This window comes from Candidozyma pseudohaemuli (genome assembly GCF_003013735.1).
Source record: "Candidozyma pseudohaemuli strain B12108 chromosome Unknown scaffold00005, whole genome shotgun sequence".
Lineage (NCBI taxonomy): Eukaryota > Fungi > Ascomycota > Pichiomycetes > Serinales > Metschnikowiaceae > Candidozyma > Candidozyma pseudohaemuli.
In genome coordinates this window covers 96,206-123,638 of record NW_020194439.1, presented here as the reverse complement: position 1 = coordinate 123,638, position 27,433 = coordinate 96,206, and the positions used below count along the sequence as shown (strand labels likewise).

At 45.9% G+C, this 27,433-nt stretch overlaps 12 protein-coding genes across 12 annotated transcripts; 7 read left to right on the top strand and 5 right to left on the bottom strand.

Moving 5' to 3' along the window:
* Positions 1–7: 7 nt before the first annotated feature.
* Positions 8–10,110, bottom strand: C7M61_002505 (uncharacterized protein; the record flags this gene model as incomplete). The annotated part of the gene is made up of 3 exons (XM_024857878.1): positions 8–5,905; positions 6,087–6,586; positions 7,140–10,110. The coding sequence occupies 3 exons, from the start codon at positions 10,108–10,110 to the stop codon at positions 8–10; spliced, it is 9,369 nt and encodes a 3,122-aa protein (XP_024713804.1).
* A 303-nt stretch (positions 10,111–10,413) lies between these two features.
* On the top strand, positions 10,414–12,399 carry C7M61_002504 (uncharacterized protein; the record flags this gene model as incomplete). The annotated part of the gene is made up of 1 exon (XM_024857877.1): positions 10,414–12,399. The coding sequence occupies one exon, from the start codon at positions 10,414–10,416 to the stop codon at positions 12,397–12,399; it is 1,986 nt and encodes a 661-aa protein (XP_024713803.1).
* A 554-nt stretch (positions 12,400–12,953) lies between these two features.
* On the top strand, positions 12,954–14,417 carry C7M61_002503 (class II fumarate hydratase; the record flags this gene model as incomplete). Its single annotated transcript, XM_024857876.1, has 1 exon — positions 12,954–14,417. One exon carries the CDS (start codon positions 12,954–12,956, stop codon positions 14,415–14,417), a length of 1,464 nt encoding a protein of 487 aa, XP_024713802.1.
* A 193-nt stretch (positions 14,418–14,610) lies between these two features.
* On the top strand, positions 14,611–16,116 carry THI6 (bifunctional hydroxyethylthiazole kinase/thiamine-phosphate diphosphorylase; the record flags this gene model as incomplete). The annotated part of the gene is made up of 1 exon (XM_024857875.1): positions 14,611–16,116. The coding sequence occupies one exon, from the start codon at positions 14,611–14,613 to the stop codon at positions 16,114–16,116; it is 1,506 nt and encodes a 501-aa protein (XP_024713801.1).
* Positions 16,117–16,394: 278 nt separating this feature from the next.
* Positions 16,395–17,612, top strand: C7M61_002501 (metalloendopeptidase; the record flags this gene model as incomplete). Its single annotated transcript, XM_024857874.1, has 1 exon — positions 16,395–17,612. The coding sequence occupies one exon, from the start codon at positions 16,395–16,397 to the stop codon at positions 17,610–17,612; it is 1,218 nt and encodes a 405-aa protein (XP_024713800.1).
* Positions 17,613–18,003: 391 nt separating this feature from the next.
* C7M61_002500 (uncharacterized protein) lies at positions 18,004–18,936 on the top strand (the record flags this gene model as incomplete). Its single annotated transcript, XM_024857873.1, has 1 exon — positions 18,004–18,936. One exon carries the CDS (start codon positions 18,004–18,006, stop codon positions 18,934–18,936), a length of 933 nt encoding a protein of 310 aa, XP_024713799.1.
* Positions 18,937–19,117: 181 nt separating this feature from the next.
* On the top strand, positions 19,118–19,717 carry NUO2 (Nuo2p; the record flags this gene model as incomplete). Its single annotated transcript, XM_024857872.1, has 1 exon — positions 19,118–19,717. One exon carries the CDS (start codon positions 19,118–19,120, stop codon positions 19,715–19,717), a length of 600 nt encoding a protein of 199 aa, XP_024713798.1.
* A 23-nt stretch (positions 19,718–19,740) lies between these two features.
* On the bottom strand, positions 19,741–20,199 carry C7M61_002498 (uncharacterized protein; the record flags this gene model as incomplete). Its single annotated transcript, XM_024857871.1, has 1 exon — positions 19,741–20,199. One exon carries the CDS (start codon positions 20,197–20,199, stop codon positions 19,741–19,743), a length of 459 nt encoding a protein of 152 aa, XP_024713797.1.
* Positions 20,200–20,583: 384 nt separating this feature from the next.
* On the bottom strand, positions 20,584–20,949 carry C7M61_002497 (phosphatase regulator; the record flags this gene model as incomplete). The annotated part of the gene is made up of 1 exon (XM_024857870.1): positions 20,584–20,949. The coding sequence occupies one exon, from the start codon at positions 20,947–20,949 to the stop codon at positions 20,584–20,586; it is 366 nt and encodes a 121-aa protein (XP_024713796.1).
* A 668-nt stretch (positions 20,950–21,617) lies between these two features.
* Positions 21,618–22,268, bottom strand: C7M61_002496 (uncharacterized protein; the record flags this gene model as incomplete). Its single annotated transcript, XM_024857869.1, has 1 exon — positions 21,618–22,268. The coding sequence occupies one exon, from the start codon at positions 22,266–22,268 to the stop codon at positions 21,618–21,620; it is 651 nt and encodes a 216-aa protein (XP_024713795.1).
* Positions 22,269–22,317: 49 nt separating this feature from the next.
* C7M61_002495 (uncharacterized protein) lies at positions 22,318–23,373 on the bottom strand (the record flags this gene model as incomplete). Its single annotated transcript, XM_024857868.1, has 1 exon — positions 22,318–23,373. The coding sequence occupies one exon, from the start codon at positions 23,371–23,373 to the stop codon at positions 22,318–22,320; it is 1,056 nt and encodes a 351-aa protein (XP_024713794.1).
* Positions 23,374–24,907: 1,534 nt separating this feature from the next.
* C7M61_002494 (uncharacterized protein) lies at positions 24,908–27,370 on the top strand (the record flags this gene model as incomplete). Its single annotated transcript, XM_024857867.1, has 1 exon — positions 24,908–27,370. The coding sequence occupies one exon, from the start codon at positions 24,908–24,910 to the stop codon at positions 27,368–27,370; it is 2,463 nt and encodes an 820-aa protein (XP_024713793.1).
* Positions 27,371–27,433: the final 63 nt, after the last annotated feature.

Below are 27,433 nucleotides of genomic sequence, written 5' to 3'. Positions count from 1 at the left end.
ATGTCGTCTATTTCTTGGTCTTTTGCTTTTTGCTAGTGGTCTCAGCTTGATCTTCCGCTGGACGTTTAGCATTTTCCTCTGGATCTTCAACACCCTCGCTAGACTGTTGGTTGTCATTGGCGGTCTTGTTGTCGCTTCCATCTCCGTCCGAGTCTTTCTCGACTTGTGCATTCGTTTCCTCGTTCTTAGGTGTTGCGTTCTCACCGCCAACAGGACTATCTCTGTCTCCATTTTCCGGCAACTCCTCCGTTGCCTCCAAGGCTTGATCTTCAATGACTTTTTGCTGCTTCTTTCCTTCGTTATCAGACGTATCATCTTGAGTAGCTTGTGCTTGGAAAGATCTTTCAATCTCATCATCTACCGAGCTCTTCTTTATAATGCCGGCTCTTGGGCCAGTACGTCCAGGCAGTGGCGCTGTGATGGTAGATGGTCTGGAAAACAAACTCTGCTCACTAGCAGCTTGACTACCCTCTGCACCTTCCGGAGCTGGAGTGGTGTACCCTCCTTTGAGATCGCTGATCGTAGTAATTGTCGAAGAACTCAAGTCTCCCGCTGTAGAGGTAGTCGGTGGGGCTTGGGAAGTCACAGAACCTTGCTCCACATTATTCGAATTTTGTGCAGCCTGATTGTCTTGAGCACTTTGTGCGTTCTGCGTCGTTGGGTTAGCCTGTGTGGAATTCTGATCCAGCTGTAATTTCGGATCTGGGATTGCCGGAGCTGGCAACAAGGCGGGGGAACGATCTTCACCAATCTTGTTTAAAGTGGTGGTAGAGTTTTCAATCTCATGCGCTTTAATCTGCTGCTTCCTCTCGCTGATGTAGTCCCTTATAAATTCATTGAATAAGTCAGGCTGATCCTTGAGTGCGGATTCGACATCCCGTTTCATAGTGTTAACAAGGCCAGTTATGTATGGGAAGAGATCTCTTCTTGCCAATCTCTTGACCTTCGTCGATTCTTTTGGTGCGGCGTTTGGATCCTTGGGCTTGTCCTCCTTCTCACTCAACGCAAGCTTCTCAGTGAGGTCTTTGAATACCATCAAGTATACCGAACACAAGGTATCATCAATCAACGAAGTAGGACCGAAACCATTGTTGAGTTTTCTCATGTCATTGATAACATGTAAATAGCATATGTGCAGCTTCAAGCCGTCGGGAATACTTTTACCCTTCATCGCTTCGTTGAGCAGCTTGGCCTGGGTAACAAAGCTCTGGTAGGGTTTCATGAAAAGAAATTTCTCTGTTGAGCCATCCTCAACCTTTGCAATAACTCTGATAAGTTTGCAAATCGAGGAACAGATGTTTTCCCATGCAAAGTAGAGCTTGATCATGGTCGAATTTGCTCGTCTTAACTTTGGGAGCATGAGCACTAAGGATGCAAGGTCAAGTTCTCTGCGCAACAATTTGATGTAAAACTCGGTATACTGATACATGTACACAAAGTGCTTTCCGGGTCTTTCATGCTCTGGTTTCCACATTTGCAAGTAAGTCTTGTTTGTCGCCTTCAAGGTGAAAAATCTTGACATGATTTTCCTGGCCTCTTTAAAATCGTCAAACTCTTCATAGTAAATCATGGCCATTCTGTAACATTGCTTATGATACCAGCCTCTTTTGTCCAAGGAGTTGATGGTTTTGAAGCAGCCGATCAAAAGACGGTAGAGGTCCTCAGGCTTCTCAAGCACAGTCGTAGGCTTAACCTTCAAAAAGTCGTCACGTTTCAAATAATCCAAAGCCTGTACCAAAGTAATCTTGTCTGCCTTGAAGAATTTGTAGATCCACGAACATAAGGCATAAGACGGTTCTAAGAACGGGTCTGCCGCACTTCCTTGTATCCATGCAATTCTGCTGCTTTCCAGCATTGTGTCCAAAATCATGGTCGGGGGTTTGGACAATTTACTTTGAAGCTTAGCCAAATAATAGAAGGAGCTCCATTCTTCGTCATTCGACCTGATAGCAAGATGGAGACACTGTTGCATGAGCTTGAAACAAAATGAGTTCGTGAGAGTTGCTTGGTCGGCAACAGGTTGCAACATCGTTGTATGACGCTTCCTCACAAATTTAGCATTTCGTTGCGTCTTGAATGCTATCATGTCCAATGGAGCTCTATTGGCGTTATAAAGCTCCTTGACAAACGAGTTCATGAGCACACTGATCACTGGCTTATATTGCTCAGAGTCAGTGAGACCTTTTTGAGTAAGGATATTAATCGCCATGATATAACTCAAGAGCGACTGTCTCTGAAGATTTGCTGTAATAACCTTTCTCTCAATGATGTTCAACTTATCCGAGGTCCAGATCAAGTCGTCCTCCACAATGTAACCATAGGCTTGACCGAGAAGAATCCAAGACTCGACACGCTCACTACCGCAAATGAGATCATCCTTCAAGAGCTTGATGATTTTCGCTAGTTCGACTGTCCTGCTTTGTGCCGACTTTTTCCTAATCTTGTATGAGTTGAACATGAAGATTGCTTCCACAAAATACAACCCCATATTAGCAATGGTGTAGTCCCGTACTGGATTCTCAAAATACAAATCAACGAGACCGTAAAAGGCTCGCTTGATGAATCTCGAGTCTATGATTGTGTTTTGATAGAACATTTCGATCTTTGCATTATTCTGAACAAGAGTTTTATCAGAATCGAGATCTAGCTCCTTCAAAACTTCGAAGATATCATCAGCAACTTGCTTCATATCATTTCTCGGAACCTTCAATAGAGGGTTATGTCTGAAACATAATGGCAAAATAAATTTAGCGAGCTCAGTGGCACTTGCTTTTTCAAGAAGAGCATACCTTGTGGTACCATGGTCGGTGGGGAAAGTGTCCTTTATCTTGACTTTATAGTGGAATCTGCACGAGAGCAATTGTGAAAGTTCACGATCAGGTCTATCCTTGAGGACAACTAAGGTGTCTTCAGCAAGCTTGAGGAAGACTCCATTAGAAGAGTCACAAAGACGTCTGATGCCCAATTGGTTGTGGACGAGAAGAAGAAGATCCACAAGAGCTTGCTCGTCGCAATTTTCGCTCTTAAGTTGATTGATACCATAAACAAGAATAATCGTCACAGTTTCGATGCAGAAATCTTTCAAACGCTGGAAAGCTTTTTTAGATTTCAGCTCAACGGAAAACTTGGCACCTGTGATAAGAGCAGCTTCTTCGTGCAAGCTAAAGCAGTAAAAGAGCTCAAAGATTTGTGCAAGACTTTTAATGGTCTCCAATGAGTTTTGAGTGTCATTGATAGGAAGACGCCAATCATTAGCTGCCAAATGCTTGAGAAAGATGCGAAGATAACCACCAAAATAGTTGAGCGTATTAAGCAAGATTGTGGAACGATCACCCTTGATTTCGCAATATTTGCCCTTGAAATACGACAACATAAATTTGGCGTTTTGCTCAAAACCTCTCTGGAAGCTATCAAACAGTTTCGTGTCTTCGTAGTACAGAAAAAGAATGTTCCAAAGGCTCAACTTGAGGTCGATAGGACAGACATCGAGGAACTCACTGACACTAGAAAGAGATGACTTGTCTAAGTTTGCTCTGCCATGAATTACGGAGTTCACCAAACTGCCATCTGAGTCTCCTGAAGCGCCATTGTTGGTGTCTCCTTTGTCGATAAGTATGTTTTCGAGTAGCTCGATGGTTTCCTCGGCTCCACCAGTGGCTGATTTTTCACTCCAAAGAATTTTGGAGAAAATAGATAGGATCGAGGACGTCGTGGAGCGCCTTTCGTAATTTTCAGAATTAAGATTTCCAATCGATGTATAGTTTGGGTACGAAATGGATAAGTCAGGGAATTTCTTTAGAACTGGGTTGATGTGCTGAAGGTGAATGACCACAAACTTTTTCTCTTTCCAGGAGAAACTCTGAGAGGCAAGTAAGTAATTCATCAGCCAGATATACCGGCAAAACAAAACAGCATTTGCTTTCGATTCTGTCTCCCTTTGGTAGCCTTGAAGACGAGATGATTGAAGGATTTCACTCTGTGCTCGAAGGCGTTCTTCAAGATGCACTAAGTCCACAGATAGAGCATTCAAGTTCAGCTTTGCGGCCTTAGTTAAGCCTCCCTTAGTATCGTTTGCTAATACTTTGTCAATATGACCCTTTACGAAAATGTATGCATCCACGAACATCTCGAATATGCTCAAGCAGACTCTAAGATCGTCTAACGTTGAGTTGACTGAGGATAGCTTTCGGAAGGTTTCAGGTTCGAGCTGTATAACCCAGTCCCTCACATTATCGTATAGCGATGATGACCAAGAGTATGCAAGTATGCTTGGATTATCACCACCAAGTAGATGGTAAAGAATATTGGTCCTTGCATGTTTCGGAACGACGTCATTTCCACTCTTCTGCAAAAAGTCTCTGATGTAATCGTAATCCTCGACATCATCTAGTAGCTCCGCAATTGTATCCGAGTTGGAAGAGTTCAGATTACCGAAGTGGGTTAACACGTCCAAAAGTTTGAGTTTATCTGCATCAGCCTCGCTGTTGTTGACACCCGATTTTTTCGTGGAGAGGAGAAGCTCTGTGTGAATGTGAGGTTTCCATTCATTAAGTGTTTTCACGAAGTCAAGTACGAATGTTGGCGACTTTGATGTGAGATCAGCGTCCACGATATGACAAACAACATCATGTAGAATATCATCGTTCGTGTGAAATGCTGATTGCAACAGTGAATTGAGATGTTTGAAAAAGGCCACTGTCTCGAAATAGTGATGCCTCGTGAGTTGAACGTCGTCAAGTTCGAAGACGATGTTCTCTTCTTTGTTCAAACGTCTAGAAGAACGTTGCACAACTTTTTCTGGAACATTTTCGTTCGATGGCACTGGTGTCACTTCCTCTTCGACTTCTATAGGTTCCTCCTTCGGAGCCTCGTCTTCCTCCTTCACTTCTTCTACCTTGGGCTCAGGTGGAGCCTCCGGAAGCGGGGTTGATTCTTTCTCGGGGACTGGAAACGAGTAGCTAGTAGAGTCCAACATCGACTCCGACGCGACATAGGGATCCACAAACTTGGACAGTGAATATTTGAGATAGTCCACTTGCTTATCCTTATCCTGGGCGTGCTTGATGGCCTGGTTGAATGCCACTATCACATCCAGCCATGATGACTGAGGTTTGATGGTCACGTTTAAGCTTCGTTTCTGTAAACGTTTCTGCACCAGTGATCTGAAGTCCTCGCGGATGGGAGCCAAGAACGACAACTTCTGTTCCAATTCCGGGGTAATTGACTCATTAGAAAGACCACGTTTCTTGAAATCTTCCCAGACAGGTTTCACCCATTCGTTCATCGGAAGAACGCTGATGACGTCCTCACTCTCCTGGCCTAGCAGTAGGGTGTATTCTAGAGTGTATCTCGCTAGCTTCTTCAAGTCAAAGAACGTGAATAGATCATACAAGAGCCGTAGAAGACTTTCGTCAACTTCCAGGTAGACAAAGCAATTGACAAAGTCGTCTATCATCAGGTAAAATAGTTCATTGGTGAGCTCCTTGTGGGTGATCTCTTGGGCATCTGGAAGCGATTGATCTTTTTGAAGCACCTCCTCGATCAACGAGTCGCCGCTTTGAAGGATGTGGAAGTAAAGGAATCCTCTGTTTCTGAAGTATAGGTATCGTATGGTTTTGACGTTTTGAGACAAGTAGCTGAGCTCGTCTGGTCTTGTATTGAGACTGCCATTCTGCAAGCCCTTGACAAACTCTGTCTCTTCGTAATAATGATTGTAAATGACATCTTTCTTTTGAAGCTCCTTGTATTTGGCATATGCCTCGACGAATTGCTTCCTCTTTTGGAGCGTTATGGCTTCTTGAAATGTCTTGAATGCCGTTTCTATCTCAATCTCCCTTGTGTGGTTTTCCTCCAAGTCCTTTTTGGACGAGGCGTCATCCACAAAGTTCAATGGAGAAAAAGCAGACTAATGTTAGTATGGGCATTATATTGTACGATTCAAATTACCTTACCATTCTGGCTGGTTCGTAGTGTCCACTTGAGTCGCGCTAAGTGCACTAACGCCTTTTACTATGAGTAGGCGAGCATTCTACTGCTATGTCTGAAAAATATTATTTCGTTTCTCGTAATCTATAATTATCCTACACTTGCTTGTCGGGAGAATTCTCCGTGACTTCTTCGAAAGCGTCTTCAGAGTTCTCCGAACCAAAGCTCTCTTCTTTCTCGATGCACTTATGTGCCTTTTCTTCCTTGATGATTTTCCGGCCCCCTGTTAGGTACCATCCAATTTGACTGAGGAAAATACCGATTTCCATGGCCATCACGATAGCATATAACACCATCGACATAATGTCCATCGTCCCCACAACAATACTGATCAAGGAGAAAAGTGCACCAAAGGAGTCCATGGCAAGAAAGAAGAAGTTTATGCCAACAACTCTACCCTTTCGTTTGGCAAGCTCGAAATATGGCGGCACCAAGCCCAACGCTAGAAGAACAGATGCAATTATGCCAATCACAAGCATTGGCCACTCTTTGCCACGACGGTAGAGTGGACGTAGCCATAAAATGAGTCCCGTTTCTAAACCCACCGAAATGAGCACAAATGCTCCAACAACGAAAAGCACCTTTCGCCATGGGAGGGACACTGGGGGGTAGTATAATGTCTGTGTCCAAGAGACTGTGCAACAGAATGTAAAAAGTTGTGGCTGAATTCGTAACGGTATCAGTCCATCGATGCCAAAAAAGTATATGCTAAAGGGCACGCCACTCGCAGCCCAAAGAAACATCATTAGGGGTGGGAGCCCTGTGCAATCTTTCAGGCGAAAGTTTCGGATGATTTGTGGTACTAGCTGAATACACCATAGAATGGTTCCTATCGTACCCAAAACGTTGACGGCCACACCATCGCCCATTATTCCGTATTCTGTTTCGTCTGAGTCACCCTTTGAACGTGGATTTCAGAAAGACCCTTGGGAAGTACGGGTTCACGAATAAGAATACGGCGGATTCGGTGATATTTGTATCGTGAGCGTGGAGAAAGATAACGGCTAGAGATTGCGCTTTTAGTGCAGCACATGCAGCACCATCTGTGTAAACGCGCAAATCTATATGGGGCATGCAACCTTGACAGAAGTGTCATATTATCGTAAAATCTTGCCGAGACAGGGCACAGAATCCAGTAATTTATTCAGAATCACTGTATTCGAATCCCATTTCATCCTCTTCTTGTTGGATTTGTTCCTTTAGCTCCTCGTCCACGTCAGCATCCTCAAATGAAGATGTTTTGTTATCAGTGCTCGATAGTCTGACAGCATTTAACGCCAGATTATCAAGATCAGTTGCTTTTCTCACCGCCCCCATGTCTGTCTCTAAGTTTGGACTTGGTTCACCGAGGCTTGTACTATCTTTAGTAGGGGTGCAGTTGATCGCTTCATTTTGCGCTTTGCTGCCGAGTGCCGTGTCTTCGATTCCGTCATCAATAGATGAATCAACTTTTTCACCCTCCGGAATTACTGGGCTCGCTTCGAGACTTGAGATTGAGCTCAGGCTCTCTTTTTTGACACTGATATCATTTTCTTCTGAACTGTGGCCGTTGTCGTTCGTTGTATCAGGGAAAAAGCCTCCATTCTCAAGAGGATCGTTTTGTGGACTTTCTCCTGCCTGTGAATCAGCCTGTGCACTTTCAGAATCCATGGAGTTTTTGGGTTCCTCAGACATAAAAAATCCTCCTTCATCTTCACTCACCTCTTCCACCTTGGGCTCCATTTTGACGCTATGCATTGTATGTGGATCGTCTAACTCGGTGATAGAGGCGGATGGACTTACCTCATTTGGCAAGAAGCCTCCAAACTGATCGTCCTCCATCTCGTCAATTGTAGCCTCCTCGCCCCTCCTTTTTGTGAATCTCTCGCCTCGAGGTTGAGGTGCATTGTATTCGTCACCTCCAGATTCGCTCTCACTTCCCACACTGTAGTAACCTTCACCTTCGGAATTCTCATCCTGATCAACCTCCCCGTGCTGCTTGTTGAGTCGATCCATGATCATCAACTTCTTGAGGAAGAAGCTCCAGCCTCTCAAGGCTGTGAGCTCGACCTTTCTTCTCTTTTCATCTTCTTCGAGATCAATTAAGCCCTCCAAAATGAGATCAATAGCCTCTTTGTATTGAGCATCCACTAGAACACCCCCGACCCTTGCAGTAGGCGCTCTTTTGTTTTTTGAGTTTTTTTCTGTGAAATCAAATGCAACAATTGCTCGTGCATGGTCGATCTTGAGAAAGTCCCTCGCAGCCCTCTCGATCAACTTGATCGGAAGCTTCTCTGACACATGCACCAAATAACCGTTTTCAGGCATCATTGACGGAACAAAAATCTCGACATTGCCGTAAGCGTTCTTCGGTATTTCACCGTTAACAATTGGAGGCGCATGATAAAGTTGTGTCTGAAACTCCGCATAGAGCCTGACGAGACCATCTTCGTCTTCTTCCTCCATTTGAGCTAGTTGCTTTTCTTTGGTTTTGAGAGGTTGAGCTCCGATCTTGAGTACCCTTCCTCGGAGATACCAAGCTTTTGCGGTTCGAAGTCTGAAAACATGTGAGCGCTTGAAAATGGGTACCACGTTGTCTTTGTTCATGGGTCTGAATGTTCCACACTTGCTGCTATCGTCGTTGGGGTAAATCACCTCATCCTTACGCAATTGTGACTCCAAAGCATAAAGAGGATGGTTCTTGAAGTCTGTCATGTTGTTTGGAACACCTTCATACTGGTCTCTTAAAAGAAACTCATTCAGTTCTTTGATCTCCGGAAGTCCATAACTTTTGTGGCGGCGAACGGCTTTCACTACTCGTTCGAACCAATGTTCATCCTTGTCTGAGAGATAATCAATTCTCTTCTTCACTGTCTTTGCATTGTAGTATTGGGTGTACCGCCGTGTCACATCTCTCACATCACCAGTCTTGTCATAAGCAAAGACGTATAATGTTTGATATGTTGGATCCAGAGCAGCTGATTCGAACTTGCCCTTTTTACGCATGGGCATAACTTCAACTGATTTGTTGACAATCGGGTCCACTGTGAGCCATTTCTTCAGATACGGATTCCACACCTCAACCCAAAACACTGGATATTGTGCAATTGGAAAATTGAACTTTTTCTTCGATTTTTCTCGACGCTGGTTCTTTGTCTCAGCACCTCGAATGCCCAGCAAGAACTCCGCTTTGGCATCGGGAATGAACACCTCGTCAAACTCAGAGCCAGTCCTCTTTTTGAGAACAGGTTTTTCTTCCTTCACTTCCTCATCAGGAGTTTTTGCAGGGGTGATCGATCGGAAATCTGGTGGTTGCAAGGAAAAGACTAGTCTCGCATTGAGTCCATAGCCTCGTAGGAGACTCACAAATCCTTGTGCACCAAGATCTCTGGAGCCTCTAAATGCACAGATTGTTTGCCTAAAACGATCCTGATTGACATTATGCATTGTCAGCTCTTGCTTTATCAGAAGCTCTCCCCAATCTTTCCTCACTAGTCCCTGCGCCATTACCCGGAAACGCCAGTGTTTCACAAGCTTTTGAATGCCTTCCACAAAATGTCGTTGTTTCACAAAATCGATAAGCGAAGCGGCCGGATTAAAGTGGTTTTTGAGGCCCGGAGGGAAGTTCTCCACAAGCAATTCTTGTAGTGTCTTGTCATTGCACCACAAATTCCTCGTGGCTCCGTGTGCAAGCATAGTCATAAGGTACAATTGATGCACTAGCTTTCTTCTGTGGCGTTCTTGCTTGGGTACAGTGACGACCTTCTTCTTCTTGCCCTTAGTTTCCTCGTTTTTCTGCTCATTGATGGTGATCGTAATCGACTCTTCTGGCTTCAGCGGCTCGTCCAACATAGCTTCTATATCAACGTCCTCGAGGTCCTCGAAGTCATCGGAGCCTTCTTCCAGTTCAGACCCGTCATTTGCAGTAGTCGGGTTCGTTGGTGGAGGTGCCTCAGGAGCCTCTATGTCGACATCTTCAAATTCCATGGAGTCAGAGGAATCCTCAACTTCAAACATTTCAGTAATATCATCATTCTCCTCCGGTGGACTGACATGCCTTTTCCTCTTCTTCCTCTCCGGTTGCTGGGTACTTTTGCTAGACAAACTCTTCCTTAGAAGTGCCCTATGATTTGGATCTAGCGACATTGCCACAGCGATTTGCTACCCCTTTTATAGGTATTCGACTAATCGAATTGTCTGTTTGGTTCCTGGTGACTCACCTAGTGGCAAGTACTTGTGGGGTAGATTCGCAACCTCACAATGCGATGTTGATATCACCGGTTCTAGTGCGCATACTTTTTTCACTACTAGGCTTGATGGACCATGCTTAAGGCAGCACAAACTAAATGGCCAAGCTGCCGACTACGATCCTTTGACCTACGAGGTATAAGGTTTTCATCAAGCTACCTGCGTTTGGCCGATAGAGCCCATCGGCACTTATACAACTCAATGCAGACCGAGATGAAGAGATACAGAAACGGGAAACCCATCAAATTGAAGCCATATCTTCCCCATTTTTTTGTTTGGCTCCAGAAGGTGGATAATGCTGAGCTGGTGGTACTTGGAAATGCATATCTTCCGAACCCTTTCACAAAAGAAGCTGTGGTCGAAGTGGGTCTATTTCACCTACTAGTTGGTCTAAAAGGCACTTCCGTCGAGACTTGGGACTGGGAAAACCAAAAGAAACAGCTCGATGCACTTCAGAATCAAGTCAAGAAAAGCCTGGACTTTGAGTCCTTGGAAGATCCGCTTTTGTCTTATACTGTGGATACCTTGCTACGAGACTACCAGGTTGAAGGGATGCCACAAGTCCAAAAATCCTTGGTTACGCAAGCTGTCTCCATAATTGGATCGGCCGCCCCGGAAATCTACCAGGACTCACATTTGACAATCATTCCATGGCTCAAATGTCTTTTTGCATCCTCAGTGTCTGAGTCGTATAGACACATCGAACAAGCCAATTCCATCCCACCTTGCATCTATTCAGACATCTTACTACGAACGCCAATCTCAAGAAAAGAGCTTCATTTACAGCTTAATGTTTGGAACACCTTCACGACGGAAATAGGCCGCTACTACGACCTCAGAACATCTCATCTAACAACCATAATGTCCAACCTCAGCTACTACAGCGTGCATTACGACCATACATGTCTTTATGATCTCACCAAGCATAATTTACAGCATTTCAAGGCGACTAATCCAAATCGAAAGTACGCTCTTTTTAAGCCATCGCAGGTCAACAAGCTTCTCTGGACTTTGACCTCCATCCTTATGCATACCTTCCTGCCATCAAGCCAAACCTCAATGTCAGTCATCAGATCGCAAGAGCTTCTTGTGAAACACATCACACATGCCAACTTATCTCAACTAGGTTTCATGGCTGTTGTAATATCACTTCGGCAAGTGGCCGAGGAAAAAGCGCAGAAGCTCCTCAAGCATGCCAAACATCAATACCCAGACCCGTCGGTGGAAGTATACTTGGCCAACATTTATCTATCTACGACCCCAGAGGAGCTTTTGCACAATTTCAACGTCGCCATGTCACGGTATGAGACGTCAGCCTCTCTATGGCTTGCATTCATTACAAAAATCAACGAGTTCAGTCTCCTCACAGAACACCGCTCACTTAAAGTTCTTGATCAACTTCTCGAAAGGTCCAAAAAGCTCATCATCTCAAAGCAGATTATTCTTCTTCTTCTCCAGCCAATAAAGACGGTCCACGCCATGGAAGAATTCATTGGAAAGCTTCAAAAGGCAAACATGTTGCTGCAATATTTGGGTATCGTTCATAGCAAGTACCTTCAAATATTGTACCAGAATAGTGACGGAAAGTCACTACGGAAACCATATCTCAACAAGTTCAGCAGATCCTCGTCCAACATCGAATGTGCTCGTCTGTTGTACGCAAACATCGAGAGAAAGACCGTGTCCAATATAGGTGTGATGCTTGCTGGCGAGAGTTCCCATCAAGCAGAGAAACTTTACGATTTATACAGACAGGAACTCAATGCCACAGCTCCCGATGAGAACTGTTTGGTAGCGCTTCTCAGAGCGGCATCCAAGAAGTACTCTGACGATCACCGTCTCTGGTGGAACAGTCACCATGCCAGTCAGATTGCCGTTTACGAATTCAAGATCAATGTCAGTGATGCCTTTGATGATTCGAAAATAATGCCGTCAAACAAAACCTGGCAGCTCTACATCGGACTCCTCAGGGACTGTGACTACACGTCCGAGCTCTCGGAGATCATGCGCTGGTGGGAGCAATTGCATTTTGTTCCTGATAAGGATACACTTATGAAGCTACTTCAAGCTTTACCTGCGCCATTCGCTCAACGTCATGTGAAGCACTGGCGTAGCGTTCCAGATTCTGCCTCTAGTCTTCAAGACTGGCCATGGCCCACAGAAGAAGAACTACAAGATCAATTGTAAATAGAAACTTATAGATGTAAGAACTGCATGCATTGAAAAGGTGTAGCAAAGTGTCGATAATCCGGTAGCTCGGTTGAACGGGAATTCTGGGCACTGCCAGAGCTCATGTTGCACGATGAAAAGTGGGAATATTGGGAGAAATGTGTATAAAAAAAACCCATAGATTGCAGGGTTGACCCCTCAATTGTATTACTATCATTTTTAAATTTCCAAATTCTTTTCATATTCGTAAATTTCATGGGACCACTTCGATATAGGCTTTTCCGGTGCTCGGCATACACTACACAACACACAAAATTACCCACCACACGAAAACAAAATTGAATTTCTCAATTGACAAATTCTTCAAAAACACACCCTTCTATCCATTTTTCACCATTTTCAACGTTCAATAACGATCTACGTGGAGGCACCCTGGGTGTCACAGGCCGACCAATGATTTCCGAGAGTGGCCGGGGAGGCCGTTATATAAAGGTGGTTTTCCCCAGGAAAAAAAATGGATCCGTGCCCACCTTCAGGCTCAGTCCAAAAGTCCCCAAAAAAAAGATAGCAAAATGTTGAGACTTGCCAAATCAACGAACCTCACACGTTCCTTCGCCACTTCCGCCAACCTCATGAAGGCCTCTACGAGAATTGAAACCGACGCCTTTGGCGAGATCGAGGTGGACTCTTCCAAATACTACGGTGCTCAGACCGCCAGATCTAAGAAAAACTTTGACATTGGTGGTGTTGCTGCCCGTATGCCTGAGCCTGTTGTCAGAGCTTTCGGTGTGTTGAAGAAGTCCGCTGCCATTGTCAACGAGTCCTACGGTACTTTGGACCCAAAGATTGCCAAGGCTATCCAGCAGGCTGCTACTGAGGTCGCCGAGGGTAAATTGGATGACCACTTCCCCTTGGTTGTGTTCCAGACTGGTTCCGGTACTCAGTCCAACATGAACGCCAATGAGGTTATTTCTAACCGTGCCATTGAGATCTTGGGCGGTGAGTTGGGCTCCAAGAAGCCTGTTCACCCTAACGACCACTGTAACATGTCGCAGTCGTCCAACGACACCTTCCCAACTGTGATGCACATTGCTGCTGTCACCGAGATCTCCAAGCACTTGATCCCTGAGTTGACCCACTTGCGTGACTCTTTGCAGAAGAAGTCCGACGAGTTCAAGGACATCATCAAGATTGGTAGAACCCACTTGCAGGATGCTACCCCATTGACCTTGGGCCAGGAATTCTCCGGTTACGCCCAGCAGCTCTCCAACGGTATCGAGAGAGTTGAGGCCACTGTCCCAAGATTGTCTCTTTTGGCTCAGGGTGGTACCGCTGTCGGTACTGGTTTGAACACCAAGAAGGGCTGGGACTCCAGAATTGCTGAGGAGGTCACCAAGTTGACTGGCTTGCAGTTCAAGACCGCCCCTAACAAGTTCGAGGCTTTGGCTGCTCACGACGCCATTGTTGAGGCTTCTGGTGCTTTGAACACCGTCGCTGTTTCCTTGTACAAGATCGCCAATGACATCAGATACTTGGGTTCCGGTCCAAGATGTGGTTACGGCGAGTTGTCCTTGCCAGAGAACGAGCCAGGTTCGTCTATTATGCCTGGTAAGGTCAACCCTACCCAGAACGAGGCCTTGACCATGGTCGCTGCCCAGGTTATGGGTAACAACACTGCCATCACCTTCGCCGGTGCTTCTGGTCAGTTCGAGTTGAACGTTTTCAAGCCAGTCATGATCTCCAACTTGTTGAGCTCCATCAGGTTGATCGCTGACGGCTGCAGATCTTTCAGAACTAACTGTGTGGACGGTATCTCTGCCAACACCGACAAGATCGAGAAGGTGTTGCACGAATCCTTGATGTTGGTTACCGCCTTGAACCCTAAGATCGGTTACGACTCTGCTTCCAAGGTTGCCAAGAACGCCCACAAGAAGGGCTTGACCTTGAAGGAGTCCTGTCTCGAGTTGGGCGTTTTGTCTTCCGAGGAGTTCGACCAGTGGGTCAGACCAGAGAAGATGATTGGTCCTAAGGACTAAATATAGATTGTACAAAGTATTATCCTGAAGATAGCAGCTTTCAATGTAGACCCAGCCAAAGTGGTAGGTGTGTGCGCATATGCGCTTACAGGACCCTGTGCTCAATGTACAACTTCTGAACTTCACCGCAAACCTCCGAATACTACTTTTCATTATGGTTGATTATTCGTTATATTTTGTGACGGACCCCACAATGGTGCCCGAGGGCTCCACTTTTCTTGATCAGGTCAAGAAAGCCGTTGATAACGGTGCCACCATAGTGCAGCTCAGGGAAAAGAAGATCCTGACAGTTGACTTCGTGGAGAGAGCCAAGCAGGTTTTGGAAATCACCAAACCGAAAAACATTCCTTTGATCATCAATGACAGAATTGACGTGGCCTTGGCTGTTGACGCTGACGGAGTTCATGTTGGTCAAGACGACATGCCAGCTACCTTAGCGAGGAAACTTATCGGACCAGATAAGATCTTGGGTGTATCGTGTGGTAACGCTGAAGAGACAACCCAGGTTTGTGACGAAGGTGTGGTTGACTACGTTGGATTGGGAACTTTGTACCCTACAAACACCAAGGATGTAAAGAACGTCTGTGGACCAATTGGTATCCGCAAATCGTTGAAGGTGCTTCGAGACCACTCCAACAAGAAAGTGAAGTGTGTTGCCATCGGAGGCATCAATTCCACGAATGCAAGGAAAGTGATGTTCCAATGCGCCATTCCCGGTCGCCGAATTGACGGTGTCGCTGTGGTTTCTTGTATCATGGCTGCTCCAGACGCTGCTGCTGCAACGAAGCATCTCCACAACGAACTCCAGTCGCCTGTTCCTTGGTTAGACAATGTCGCTGCTTCCGCCGTTAAGGCCGAGGCAGAAAGTGCTTGGAAACAGTTCAGCCAGACCAAACCTTTGGTGCACCACATCACCAATAACGTGGTGAAGAACTACAGCGCCAACGTCACTTTGGCCATTGGCGCATCCCCCATCATGTCCGAGCTTGGTGAAGAATTTCATGAGTTTGCAAACTCTCCAGCTTCCGTGGGTCTCGTGGTGAATCTTGGTACGCCAAATGCTCAGCTCATGGAGGTGTTCCTTGAGGGTATCCGCCAGTACAACAAATACGGCAAGCCTGTGCTCTTTGATCCTGTTGCCGCCGGTGCTACAGCAGCCCGCTTAGAGGCCTCTCGTGTCCTTCTCAATGCCGGGCACTTCACTGTCATCAAGGGAAATGTCGGTGAGATTGGAGCCATGGCTAAATTGACTAGCTCGTACAGCACAACTTCGACAGAAAAGACCATGCAAGGCGTTGACTCAATTGCCAACATGGAGGAGGCTGACATTGTTGATCTCGGTAAGCATGTGGCTAGGGAATTCCAGACAGTGGTGGTGATCACAGGTGCTGTGGACTACATTATAGACGGTACTTTCTCGATGCTGAGGGAGGACGTACCTTGGGAAAAGGTCGAGGGCGGACACGAACTCATGGGTTCAATCACAGGTACCGGTTGCTCTCTAGGAAGTGTCATTTGTGCGTTCATCGCTGCTGGTGCTGATGGAGAGAATGGAGAGAAGTACAGCCCATTTTCTGCGGTTGTGAGTGCTGTAAAATTATACAAGAAGTGTGGCTTGGAGGCCGGTGAAAACGCAGAGGGACCTGGCAGCTTCATGTCCAGTTTCTTGAACCGGTTGTACCAGACCATGAAGTTCTGAGATGGTGGGTCTCTAGTTGCAGCCATTCGTATATAGGAATCAGACATTCTTTGCGCTGAAAAATTTGAGCATTCATGCTAATTTGAAAAAAATCGAAATCTAAGAAATTTTTATTGGTTTGACTCCGATCGGTATTCGGACCGTTTTCTGTCTTTCGGCGCACATGGCTTATCTAGTATCAAAGCGCGACCATGTGCCCCACAAACATCCTCATCTCATAATAAACATACCACACAACGACAAAATTACATTCACGGCTCATTTGAAAGTTTTCCATAATGGTAGTTCAGGGCCGGACAAAAGCAAAGACTCAGCCAAACAGGAAGTCTCCTGTGGCCAATATAACAAACATCAGCTCACTCAAACGGTTTCCTGATAAGGACTATGCTCTTGATCTACTTCACCAGCTTGCAGTAGCGGTGGCTCCTATTATCAACCATTACAACTTTAAAGTCGGGATGCTTTGTGAAATGTCGCCAAAGAGTCCGAATTTGCTAGGACTAAATGTGAACAAGGGCCAGAAGATATTGATCAGACTACGAACTCCATACAACGAGAAGCTGTTCTTCCCAATGTCGGATCTCATTGGAACGTTTCTTCATGAGCTCACACATAATGTCCACGGACCTCATGACAATAAATTCTATGCTTTGCTTGATGAGCTACGAAATAAGTACGAGACTGGTGCGTTCTCCTCTGGATCCTATGTCTGCGAGGAGAATAAACTTGGAGGGGCCTATGTGCCTCCTTGGCTGCTGAGTGTTACGGTTAGACAAAAACGACTCGATGCTGTCTCGAAGGTGAAGTACAAGTCCGAGTCGAGAAGACTAGGTGGACCTCTAAACGTACTGAGGCCTAAGGACTTGAAGGCTGCCATGGCTGATGCTGCCGAAAGACGACTCAAGGACTCTAAGTGGTGTGGTGGGGAAGTAAATGAAGAGGAGTTGGGGCTTGCTGGTCAAGACTCAGATACACCAGCGGAGAAGCTCAAAGAGTATAAGGAAGTTATTGACTTGACCAACGAAGGAGCTGACATTGAGCCAGTCACCGAACCAGAAGTGATTGTGATTGATGCTTGTGAGACAAAGAGCCGGTCCTCGTCTCCTGCGCTCTCTCTGTCTGTTTCAGACACAAGCTTCGAGGTGAAGTTCTCTCCAACCAAGAGCCCGTTCCCTTTCAACGGTGCCTTGCCATTCAGAAGAGTGCTGTTCTCGCTGAGTCCACCTTCTCTGTCTCCAGGAAAGCTCTTCATTGGAGAAAATGGCATCTACCCTAGGCTCAAGCTTGTGGCTGATATCGACTTCGGGCGAATTATCGAATGGACAGAAGTCAGTGAGGAGCGAGTGAAAGATACAAAGAAAAAGAACAAGGTGAGAAAGGCAAAGCTGAAGCCAGCTCCGAAGAGAAAGAGGAAAGAGGTAAAGTCAATTACATTTTCTGAGTTGCTAGCAGCGCAGACCAAGCCCCTGCCTCCTGCCACCCAAAAGTCTGTCTGACTGCTTCGATACTTGGAAAAGTTGTCTACCCAACATATTCAGAAACCTATCACCAAATCAATTTAGCTCCCGAACATACCCAAATTTTTGCCAAACTCGCAGAAGTGAGTGAGGTGCTGCAGCTCGTTTGCGTGTGCATCGTATATAGAGCCCTCGCGATTCATTCGCCTTGCCTATTATGGCCTATACTTACGAGAGACCTGGGATAAAGTTTTAAGGAAGGATTATTTACAATGGCAGCTCTAATAAGTCAATGGCCGTCACGTGGTACTTTGTCCTAGAAAGGCTCGGTCTTCCCAGGTGGGTATACAAAAGGAGGGGGCCGGGCGGTGAAGATCGCACACCAGAAAAAAACAGGTGAATCATATACTCATACCACCACCTACTCACCATGGCCAGCCCTTTACGCAAGGACTTGCACAAGGTTTCTCCCAGTGTCTCAGGCACTTCAACTCCAAACATGCAGAAGACGGACTCTGTGGTCAATCTCACAAAGCCATCGCTCTACGGCATTTACAACACTTCGTCACTGAGCTTGAATAAGGACAACGAAGAAGTGGAGGAGTACATCGAAGGTAGCAAGCTACACATCACTGCCAAAGATGCCCACCCAGAGAGCTCCCAATTGCATCCTAAGCCACATGTCACCAAGAGGACGCCGTTGCAGCTCGTGCTCTGGTTCATCACACGCTTGGCTATCGTTGCCTTTGCTGCATTTCTGTATAATCAGGTTACCCAGAAGATTCATCTTACACACGTTGACGGGACTGGCATTTTAATCAACCAGTACTTGGAGAAGTTTGTTGAGGCTTGGAAACTGTACCAGGCTTGGGTGCACAAGTACGATTTGGAGATTGTGGACCGCATTGTTGCTTGGTCGCTGGAGGGCTTCCTGTTGAGCATAGTCGTGCCTGTTCTTGACAAGGTGCTTCCTAGCTTCTCCAGGAGACTCCTCCTGTCCAACCCCAATCCATATCACAGAGGCAACTTGGCGAATGACTTGATTCGTTCTCTGATTACCTTTTTGGGTATTACCTACGCTATTAGACACATTGAGTGGAGCTCACTGCTTCAAATGGCAATGACATGGTCGCTTGTTAACCCTGCATTGTGGCTTTTGCTCGACGGAACGATCAACGGGTTCCTTGCATCCGCCACCGTTGCCTTTGTTGCATCCGCCATTATCTACTACCAGAATCAAGGTGTTGTTGTGTTGGATCAGAACAGTCTAATTACGATCTTCTTGTACGTGGGAAGCTTCTTTTTCTGTGGTGTCATCATTTTCGGCAAGTTAGGCCGCTTTTTGTTTGGACCAAAAGTCTAACGGACACTCTATAGCATATTCTCTGCTCAATTATAGCCCCAGCATTTAATAAACTTAATGGACATATTGATCTATTCACCAAAAGTTCCCTACTGGATGGTTGTGTATGGCCTGCATGTATCGCGGAGCCAATGAAAACCTTGTGAATAAAATACCCTCATAATCAAACCTTCACTACATCATGGCTGGCGGTCCCGTTCCCGTGTGGAAAAAATACACATCCAGACCAGTGGGCATCTGGGAGAAGATCAGACAAATTTTGGTCCTTGTGCCAAACAGATCTTCCGGTAACCCACTTCCTTCATTATACAGAGCCATTCCACCAGGCGCTAGAATCCAGGAAGCCAGAGAATACAAAGAGCCAGTGACCATTCCTGCCGGCGACGTCATTAAAAACCCATACTTCAAGCGTGATTACAGAAGAAACTACCCTCAGGTTCTTGGTTTCGACCAGACCAAGGTTTCTGGTTTGTTGACTTTGGGTTCTGCTGAGAAGCCCAGAATCTCCATCGGTGACAAGGGCTCCAAGGAGTTGGCTGCGTTTGGGCTGGACCAGATTGTCAGCTTGTCTACTACATTGAACACTGTCAAGCCAGACGTCATCAAGGGCGAGCTTTTGGGCACTCAAGGTGAGCCCATGGTAGCTCCTTCCTTGAACAAGTTCCACTGGACTATCATGAAGGAGCAAGTCCACGGCATGTACAACGATGACACCGATGTGTACCCATGTCGTTTGTTCACCGACTCTAAGACCGCTGAGAGAGCCTCTGCTGTCCACTAACTTTGCATATGTATTCTAGATCATCATGACGATAGAGAGATGTAGGCCGACTCAGGCACTCGTAGACTGAGAAGAGGGCTAATGTAGCCTAGATAGATGCCGAACCATGAAATGAGATATTTTTCTGTCGTCTCCGGGTGCAAGGACTCCATGAGTTCCTTGGTCTCGCATTGGTGTAACAACAACAAGGTTCGTTGTAGCACTGGGTGTATTTCAGGAATGCACTCTTCGATGTCAACCTTGAGACTTGGATTGTTGTCTTTAAGATGGTGTAAAATCGGCTCGAGATAGAATCTGCTGTACGATATCACGAACTCGAGGAATGCACCATTCAAGGTAAGGGAAATGTAACTGCACCATCGGCCATCATAGCTTTTTACGAAATTGGCACCAGCACAAACGCCTTCTGGCGCCGTGATATGCTCCACTGCTAGCTTATGGAAATTGGGAAGCGCTTTGTTAAATTCTGCTTCGTCTATCATGTTTGAATCATTTCATAATTATGTAGTAGTTGGTAAGATATCGCACAGGCTGCGAAACTTAGGCTGAATAATGTGAATCAACTGTGAGATTGAAAACTGACATCAATGGTATTGAAATTATTTCAAAACTGAATTGAAGGATCACTTTTCGTTGGGATTGAGTTTTGAAGTTCAACACATACTCTAGTCTCGTGTTCGCTTTGTACCGGGGGCGACGATGAATTCCGCTTTCAGAACGACCCAGTTCAAATTACTCTCATAACTATCATTTCATCTACAACTTCTTCGTGTTAGTTCTTGACTATATACTGGCCTATCCTATAAAGCAACTGGAAATCAATCTCCTATCCGTGATAACGTGATGCTGTGAAATACCCCCTGTCCCTACTGCTTCTTCTCCTCCTCCGAAGTGCTCTCGCTGAGCAAGTTCAGCTTGCCATTGAACAAGAAATTTGAGTTGGAGGCGCTGATGGAGTTACGGTTGTACATCTCCTTGACTTTCTCGGCGTTGGGGTGGGCCATAGGCACGGTGCCAGCAACTCCCGACTTACTGCCTCCCATCTGCTTTTGCATGGCATAGTCACCGCTGTCAAAGTACTTCTTGTCCTGGAACTTCGAAGACAATATCTGCTGCGTCGTGGGGAGCTTTCCGTACATCTTGTAGATTCGCAATTCTTGCGGCGACAACTTTGATAAGTCTATTCCCTGAGTGTTCTTGGGTGGGTCCAAAGGACCTTCATCTGAAGACATGATTATTGAACGTTTGAATGGGTGGTGAGTCCTGGTGGTTCATGACTATGGCTGAGTGGGCTAGCCATGGAGTGGGACAGGTGCTGTGCAGGTCTCAGCACGTGCATCACTCAGCAAGTTCCGAAATCCGTGCTCCTAGGATTCTAAAACGATGATTTTTAAAATTGTTAGGTTTGCTTCATGGTTTATGATTCTAAAAGTAGATAGCTTTGAGCAATTCAGTGTGTGGAAAGTGGATATTTTATTGCTTCGGTCGCACCCATTTCAGGTGTCCGTTGCGCACCAAAAGAGCTGGGGTAAGACTAGCCTGGGTACCAGCATGGGGCGACTTAGGTGCACAATGATGCTGGTCATTTAGCTTCTGGAAAGGCTTATTCTCAACGAAAGTGGTGTAAATGGATTGTTGCTTTAAGGATTTTCTTGGTAAGGGTCGAGGGTTCGTAGTCGGATTATGTGATGAAAGAGCTGTATCCTGGATCGTCTGCAATGCGCTAGTGGTGAATCTGGTGATCTACCTCCAAAGCTACAACCTCACTCAAGGCTTAACAAAAGAACATTTTGGCAATCTCAACTTTGGCACATGGAGAAGGCTTTGTATTGCACTGGTACCTTTATCAGCTAGAGTATTACTTTCTCGTTACCATGGTCAAATGCTCGGAGTGGACTTCTTAGTGAACTTTTGTGGAGCCCGTGAAGTGTTCGAGGCCCATTAGAAGATACGGAAACGTGCCAGCTAATAGAATCAAAAGGTCCACAAGGTACATGATGAACTCATATAGCTCAATTGGTATAGGGATGGGTCCCGGAAGTTTTGAAATCACCAAATGAAAGTCGACCGCGTCTTCCTCAACTTCTTTCACCGCGTAAAAGTCACCTTGTAAGTCTATTTTGATGTATATGTCGAAAGTGTCATTTTCAACCTCATCAAACTCTGAAGCCTTGATGTAAACCTGATCTAGACTGAAGTCAATTGGAAATGTAGCAGGCCAACATACCTTGACGTTGATTAGGTCATTAGAGTCGAATGTGCTGTCTTCGTAATTGTTGAGCTTCACGAAAAGTGTTCGCTGTGGCTTATTAACAAAGTCGTAAGGAACAGAGACCAAAGTTTCCTTCAAGCTGTAGTCTCGTATGCTTTGAATCGGATACTCGGTGAGTAGTAGCGTGGATGCATTAACCTCTCTCAATGGAGTAGGCAGGAAGGACCGCAGACAAAGGGGCACCTCATAAAATTTAGGTACCGTGAAGACGATTGTTTCGGTATTGGCTATGGCCTGGTTGACACATAGTAGGAGAAACGCTAGGAAGACCTGGTACATGTTGTGAGAAGATGCAAAATCCTGGATGCAGAGGTCGATGTATCGTGAATCATTTTCTATCTAAGTTATCGTAAACGAGTTTAAAAGTGAGGTTCTCGACCCTTTGGATTTTGGAAACCTGCTCTGAAATCGTATTTTCCGGGTCGAGGATTGTGGCATCAAAATGGAACCGTAGTGGTTTATGAAACCTACGCGAAACCAAAAGGTGCTTGATATGGAAGAGATTAGCGGACCAACCGGTGAGGGTGAGCGTTTCCAACTCGCTGAACGCGTCCAAGAGATTCTGTAGAACGTTCAGAAGAAGTATGCGTGGATTGTCCGAGGAATTGGAGAAGGCAATCGTGAGAGACCGGAGTGAGGACGAATGACCCGTGAGCGGCGTCTGTAGAAAGTCACGAAAACGCTCGGAAAAGACAAACACATTGTCATCTGAAAAGGACACGCTAAGTTCTGTAAGGGTATCGTGAACATTAAACTTGGTGAGCGTGAAAGGCCATTTCCACGTGCAATTATGGAGATTCAAGCGGTGCAACTTGGGCACGACGATTTCGTCCTCGCTGACAACAAAATGATAGTCATCAAGAGTAAGCAGTCTAAGTGAGGTGAAGTGTTGGACGTGAGCGAGGTCAAAAATCTTCCTGCTTTTGAGGGGCACATTGGAATACAACTCGAGATCTTTGATCTGGTCACACTTGTTGTAGCGTAGCCAATATGACGAGTTGGTGGAGTTGACTGCAACCCTGGTTAAGTTGGGATAATGTTTGGTTGAAAGAAGCTCGCCAAACGTGTTCTCCTTATACTCCTTCTGTGAGTCAGGCAGTATGACATTGATGCTCTTGATGCAGTGATTATATTTGTGGAGCACACATTCTTGAGAATCCTCTAAAAGCTGGTGCCAGGTAACCCCAACATATTCGAAAATATGTGGGATGAGTGCATCTCTATATTCTCTATTCAGAAGCAGAAGGCTTTTGAGATCCTCGGTGCTCACTGAACCCCATATCTGATAAAGCACACTATCAGGGAGATCTAACAAGGAAAGACTGGTGGATTCTAACTGGATTCGTTTCGAGCCCTCGGAGGCACTATCTAACGACCTCTTCATTTCAGATGCATTTCCTGATCATTCGCTTTGATGAAGTGCAAAAAAGGAGTAGTGGTAACAATCCAGGCCCGAGTTCGCACAGTCATCATAATCTAGCATCACATCCACACTACATCTGATCAATGCTTGACCCACGCTTGAAAAACAAATTCAAGATCATAGCGCTTATTTTGGCATTAGTGTTTCTGATCTTATACGTCGTCTTTAAGCGTCAGGAGCATCAGCCTGATAATGATTTCGAGTTACACTTCGCGTTTGAACCGGTGGAGCGATTCTCTTTGGAGAACGTAAAGTACAGCTGGGTTTTGGCTGCTGTTGTGGTGGTGGCATTGACCTTTGCTATCAGTTGATGTCATTGGTTTTTGGTGCTGCTTGGGTTAAGATTGTGTGTTTTGCTCCGTATAAGGCTTCATGTTCAAATCACCATGGCTACTTTCAGAGGTATTGGACAGCATCTCAAATTATCTTCGAGATACCTTTCTCCCTCGAGCAATTAGCCTTGAGAAAAAGGTCTTTCAAATCGAACTTCACGTCGTAATGGTAAGATGTTTGACAAACTCCGGTGCTGTTGGCTCAATAGAGAGCTTTGAATTTTGCGATAGTTTACGATGACCATTTAATTCAAGTTTGCCCAATGAAGATGAAATCGATAGCCTTGACATGTTCTAGAGTAAGCTCAGGGGCTTTTGGCGTTGTTGATTTTCCCCCCATATTCGGATGTCTGAGGTGCAACTGCCTATCAGGCTAAGTTAGTCGGCATTATGCATTCAATTCAATCTCGGCGTTCCTGTTACGCCACCGAGCCATTATCCTCGTGCCCTTCAAATTGACGAGAAGCCACGAGCACAAAGCACCGAGGCTACTATTGCCGCCTTGCTATTTAGGCTCTACGTACTTTAGCGCACCCCGCAAAGACGCTCACTCATTAACAAGCATATTCGATCTCCAAATGAAGACAATTTCTGTGACCGCCGTCCACCGTTCAGCAAATCTCTATTGTTCTGACTGACGTGCTCTTTATTGGGGGCTGTGATTGTAAGACATGCACGGCGCCTCAGGTGTCTCAAACTTCTCTCCTCGGGAAGCAATCTATTCCCGGTCTTACCCGATTCAGTCTCGAGGCAAATGCACTCAAAAGGGACCGAGGTACAAAGTTTTCAATTTTACTGTTTGTGGCTTTTTGTGCAAAAATTAATGTAACGTTGTAATGGGTGGCTGGTCGGTATCCTCCCTACCCTAGAGAGGCAGGGCTTATACCAGCAGGAGTGATACGCGGCTGGCGATAAGGAAGAAAAACATCAAGTATTCCTTTTCGGATAATTGGCTGTCGAAAGCTTCCGTCTGTTTTTAAAAGAAGTTTTGCCCATTTTTTTTCAAGACCTCTGAGGTTCACTTGCTATCTATAGCAGGACCCTCTCGCGCATCCTCACCAGACCAAAAGCGTTCCTTCACCTTCGTGAATAGCCTCCTACAAGAATCTCCACCCACTTTTTCACACCACACACACTGTACTTTTTAGCCTGCTTTTAGCCCCATGCGCTCACTCATCAAGGGCCACCGGCGCTCAGACTCGTCTACTTCAGAACCCCAAGTTGGGTATCCTGATTTAAACCCCAAGTCTCACCGCTACAATAAGACGCCTCAAGCGTCGCCTAAGGTCCCGTCGAATTCCCTGAATATGCCCCATATGACGCCTCCTCCGTACCCATACCTGGGCTCCCAGCTGACTTTGTCATCTCCCAAAAAGCTCTTGACTCCAATCAAGAAGATGTTCGGGCACCACTCCTCGAAGCATCATGCTCCTCTGAGTGGAGATATTCTTCATTCTGCACTAGCCTCAGAGGGTCCTCCTGCTTCAAAAAAGAGCCCAACCTTGCATTCTCCTAGATCCATGAGCAGTCTTAACGAACTCTCACCACGCCCGCATTGGGCCCTGCAACCCTCCTCAAGATCTCATGTTTCCCACGTCAGGCACCTGTCAACCTCATACTTGGAGAACCTGGCACGCTTTGCTCCACCTAATGTACTGCTACCCAATGGTTCTTTCGGTCTAGGGCAACCTTTCGAGAGTTCGTCCTCCCTTGAACTGACAGTTGAAGAGAGGGAGAAGATGCCCATAATATCAGATACCAAATTGGCACCTGTGGCTGACTCAGTGCATCATGGCGACAGTGACTCCAATTTGTCCATTGCCAAGTCTATCAATTTCCTGGCGAAGCAGGCTTCGTCTCAGGAAAACTTGGCAGACGGCTCCAGTAAGGTGGCTACGGATGACTTTTATCAGGATAACTCCAGTGACGAATCTGACAATTCCTCGCAGTTCTCTTTTGTCAAGGACATAAGAGGTGGCAGAAACACGTCGGTCAAGTACTACAAGACAAAGTCTTCGAAGAAGCAGCTTCCGGATGGAGTGAAACTGAATACATTCGATGTTGATGACTTTGGTTATGAAGATGACGGCTTGTCTGATTACGATTTTGAGAATAATGGTCTCGATGATGAGGAGGATGATGAAGAGTTTGAGGATAAGTATAGGGAGTTCACTGAGCCTGAATTCGAGGGTGGACATTTGAACAAGTATGAGGATATGTTGGATGAAAATGACATGCGCAGAGCCCTTCTGCCGCCGCCTCCGATTGTCCCAACGACGTCCTGTCTCCTTAATAGCAGCAGCTCCTTGTCCGAAGATATCGAAGTCGATGATAGAAAGGCTGACATGAGTGACTTGTATATCACTGCCAATCTGTCTCACAACTTCATGACACCCCACCCTGAGGATCCTACTTATGGGGATGATTTGTTGGAGTCTTACATGGAAAAGACGAAGCTGCCCAGTTCGGAGGTTCAGGCGACGCCACACCAAAGGCAACTCTCATTCTCGCATATTCCAGCATTTTCTGGCTCTGAAATGTCATCTCCGTTGATCAATGGAGTCACAATTGGTTTTGAGGGTCTAAAAGGTCGTCAAAGTGTCGTAGCAGGAAGAACAATTCCAGAGGTCCCTAGGTCTCCTCCTAATGAAAGAGCTGACAGGAGTATGGGTCTTGGCATTGGTGCACCCGCCGGAGACGAGCCCGAAGTGCCGAAGCGAAATCTGATCATGGACTTGTTAGGTGCTCTAGAAGGGGGTGGTGACCTTCCTTCTGAGTCAAAACCATCACCTGTCCAAGCTCGCAATTCCATTCAGGATATCCAACAACTTTTGGCCGACCTCGAATCCAGAAATGAGGAGCAGCCGAAGGAACAAGAGACCAGACGTGCACTGGTTGTAAACATGATGGATACCCTTGCCAATCTTGCAAAAACCCACGAAGCCGCCCCCGCCGAAGAAAAGAAGGAATTCAGGAGATCAGTTGCTGAAATGATGAATACTCTAGCTGCACTTGACCTTCAAAATGGGATTGCTGCGACGAAGGAGAGCGATGAAAGGGGATCGGAGCCTGTGGTTATGCCAAATCCAACCAAGGAGAAAAGGCATGGTTCACCTCGCTCTAACAGCTATCTAGAAGACAACTCTACTGAGAGCGGTCACCAATATCATCTTGATGAGGACATGTTATACGAGTGCAATCAGCTTCCAGAAGACTACGATTTTGAGCACTATCAGAATCAACTTTATGCCGAGAGTGTTTCTGAATTCTACCGGTCTAATTCTTATAACAAAAAGCCGAAGAAGTTGGTGCAAGAGAATCTGTTTAGGTCGAACAAGATTGATACTCCGCAAAGAACTGTTACTTTCTACAGAAGCAACAGCTTGGGCAACTCCGATAACTCAAACTCAGGTAGTTTGAGTCGAACAGGCACGGTCTATTCCGCGACATCTTTCACGTCTGGTGAAGAAGACCCATCGCCTGATATGGAGAGATTTCGGCAAAAATCACTCCCCTATGCATTAAACACCAACTTTCAGTTGAATGAAAAAAGCTCTGATTGTCTCAGCCACAAATCATTCAACCTCGAACCTATCACGGAGGGTGATAGCCCGCATGTGAAGTGACTGCTTCATCTACGTTAGACTAGCCTTGATTATCTATTCTTATGGAATGGTCTTCAGACTGAT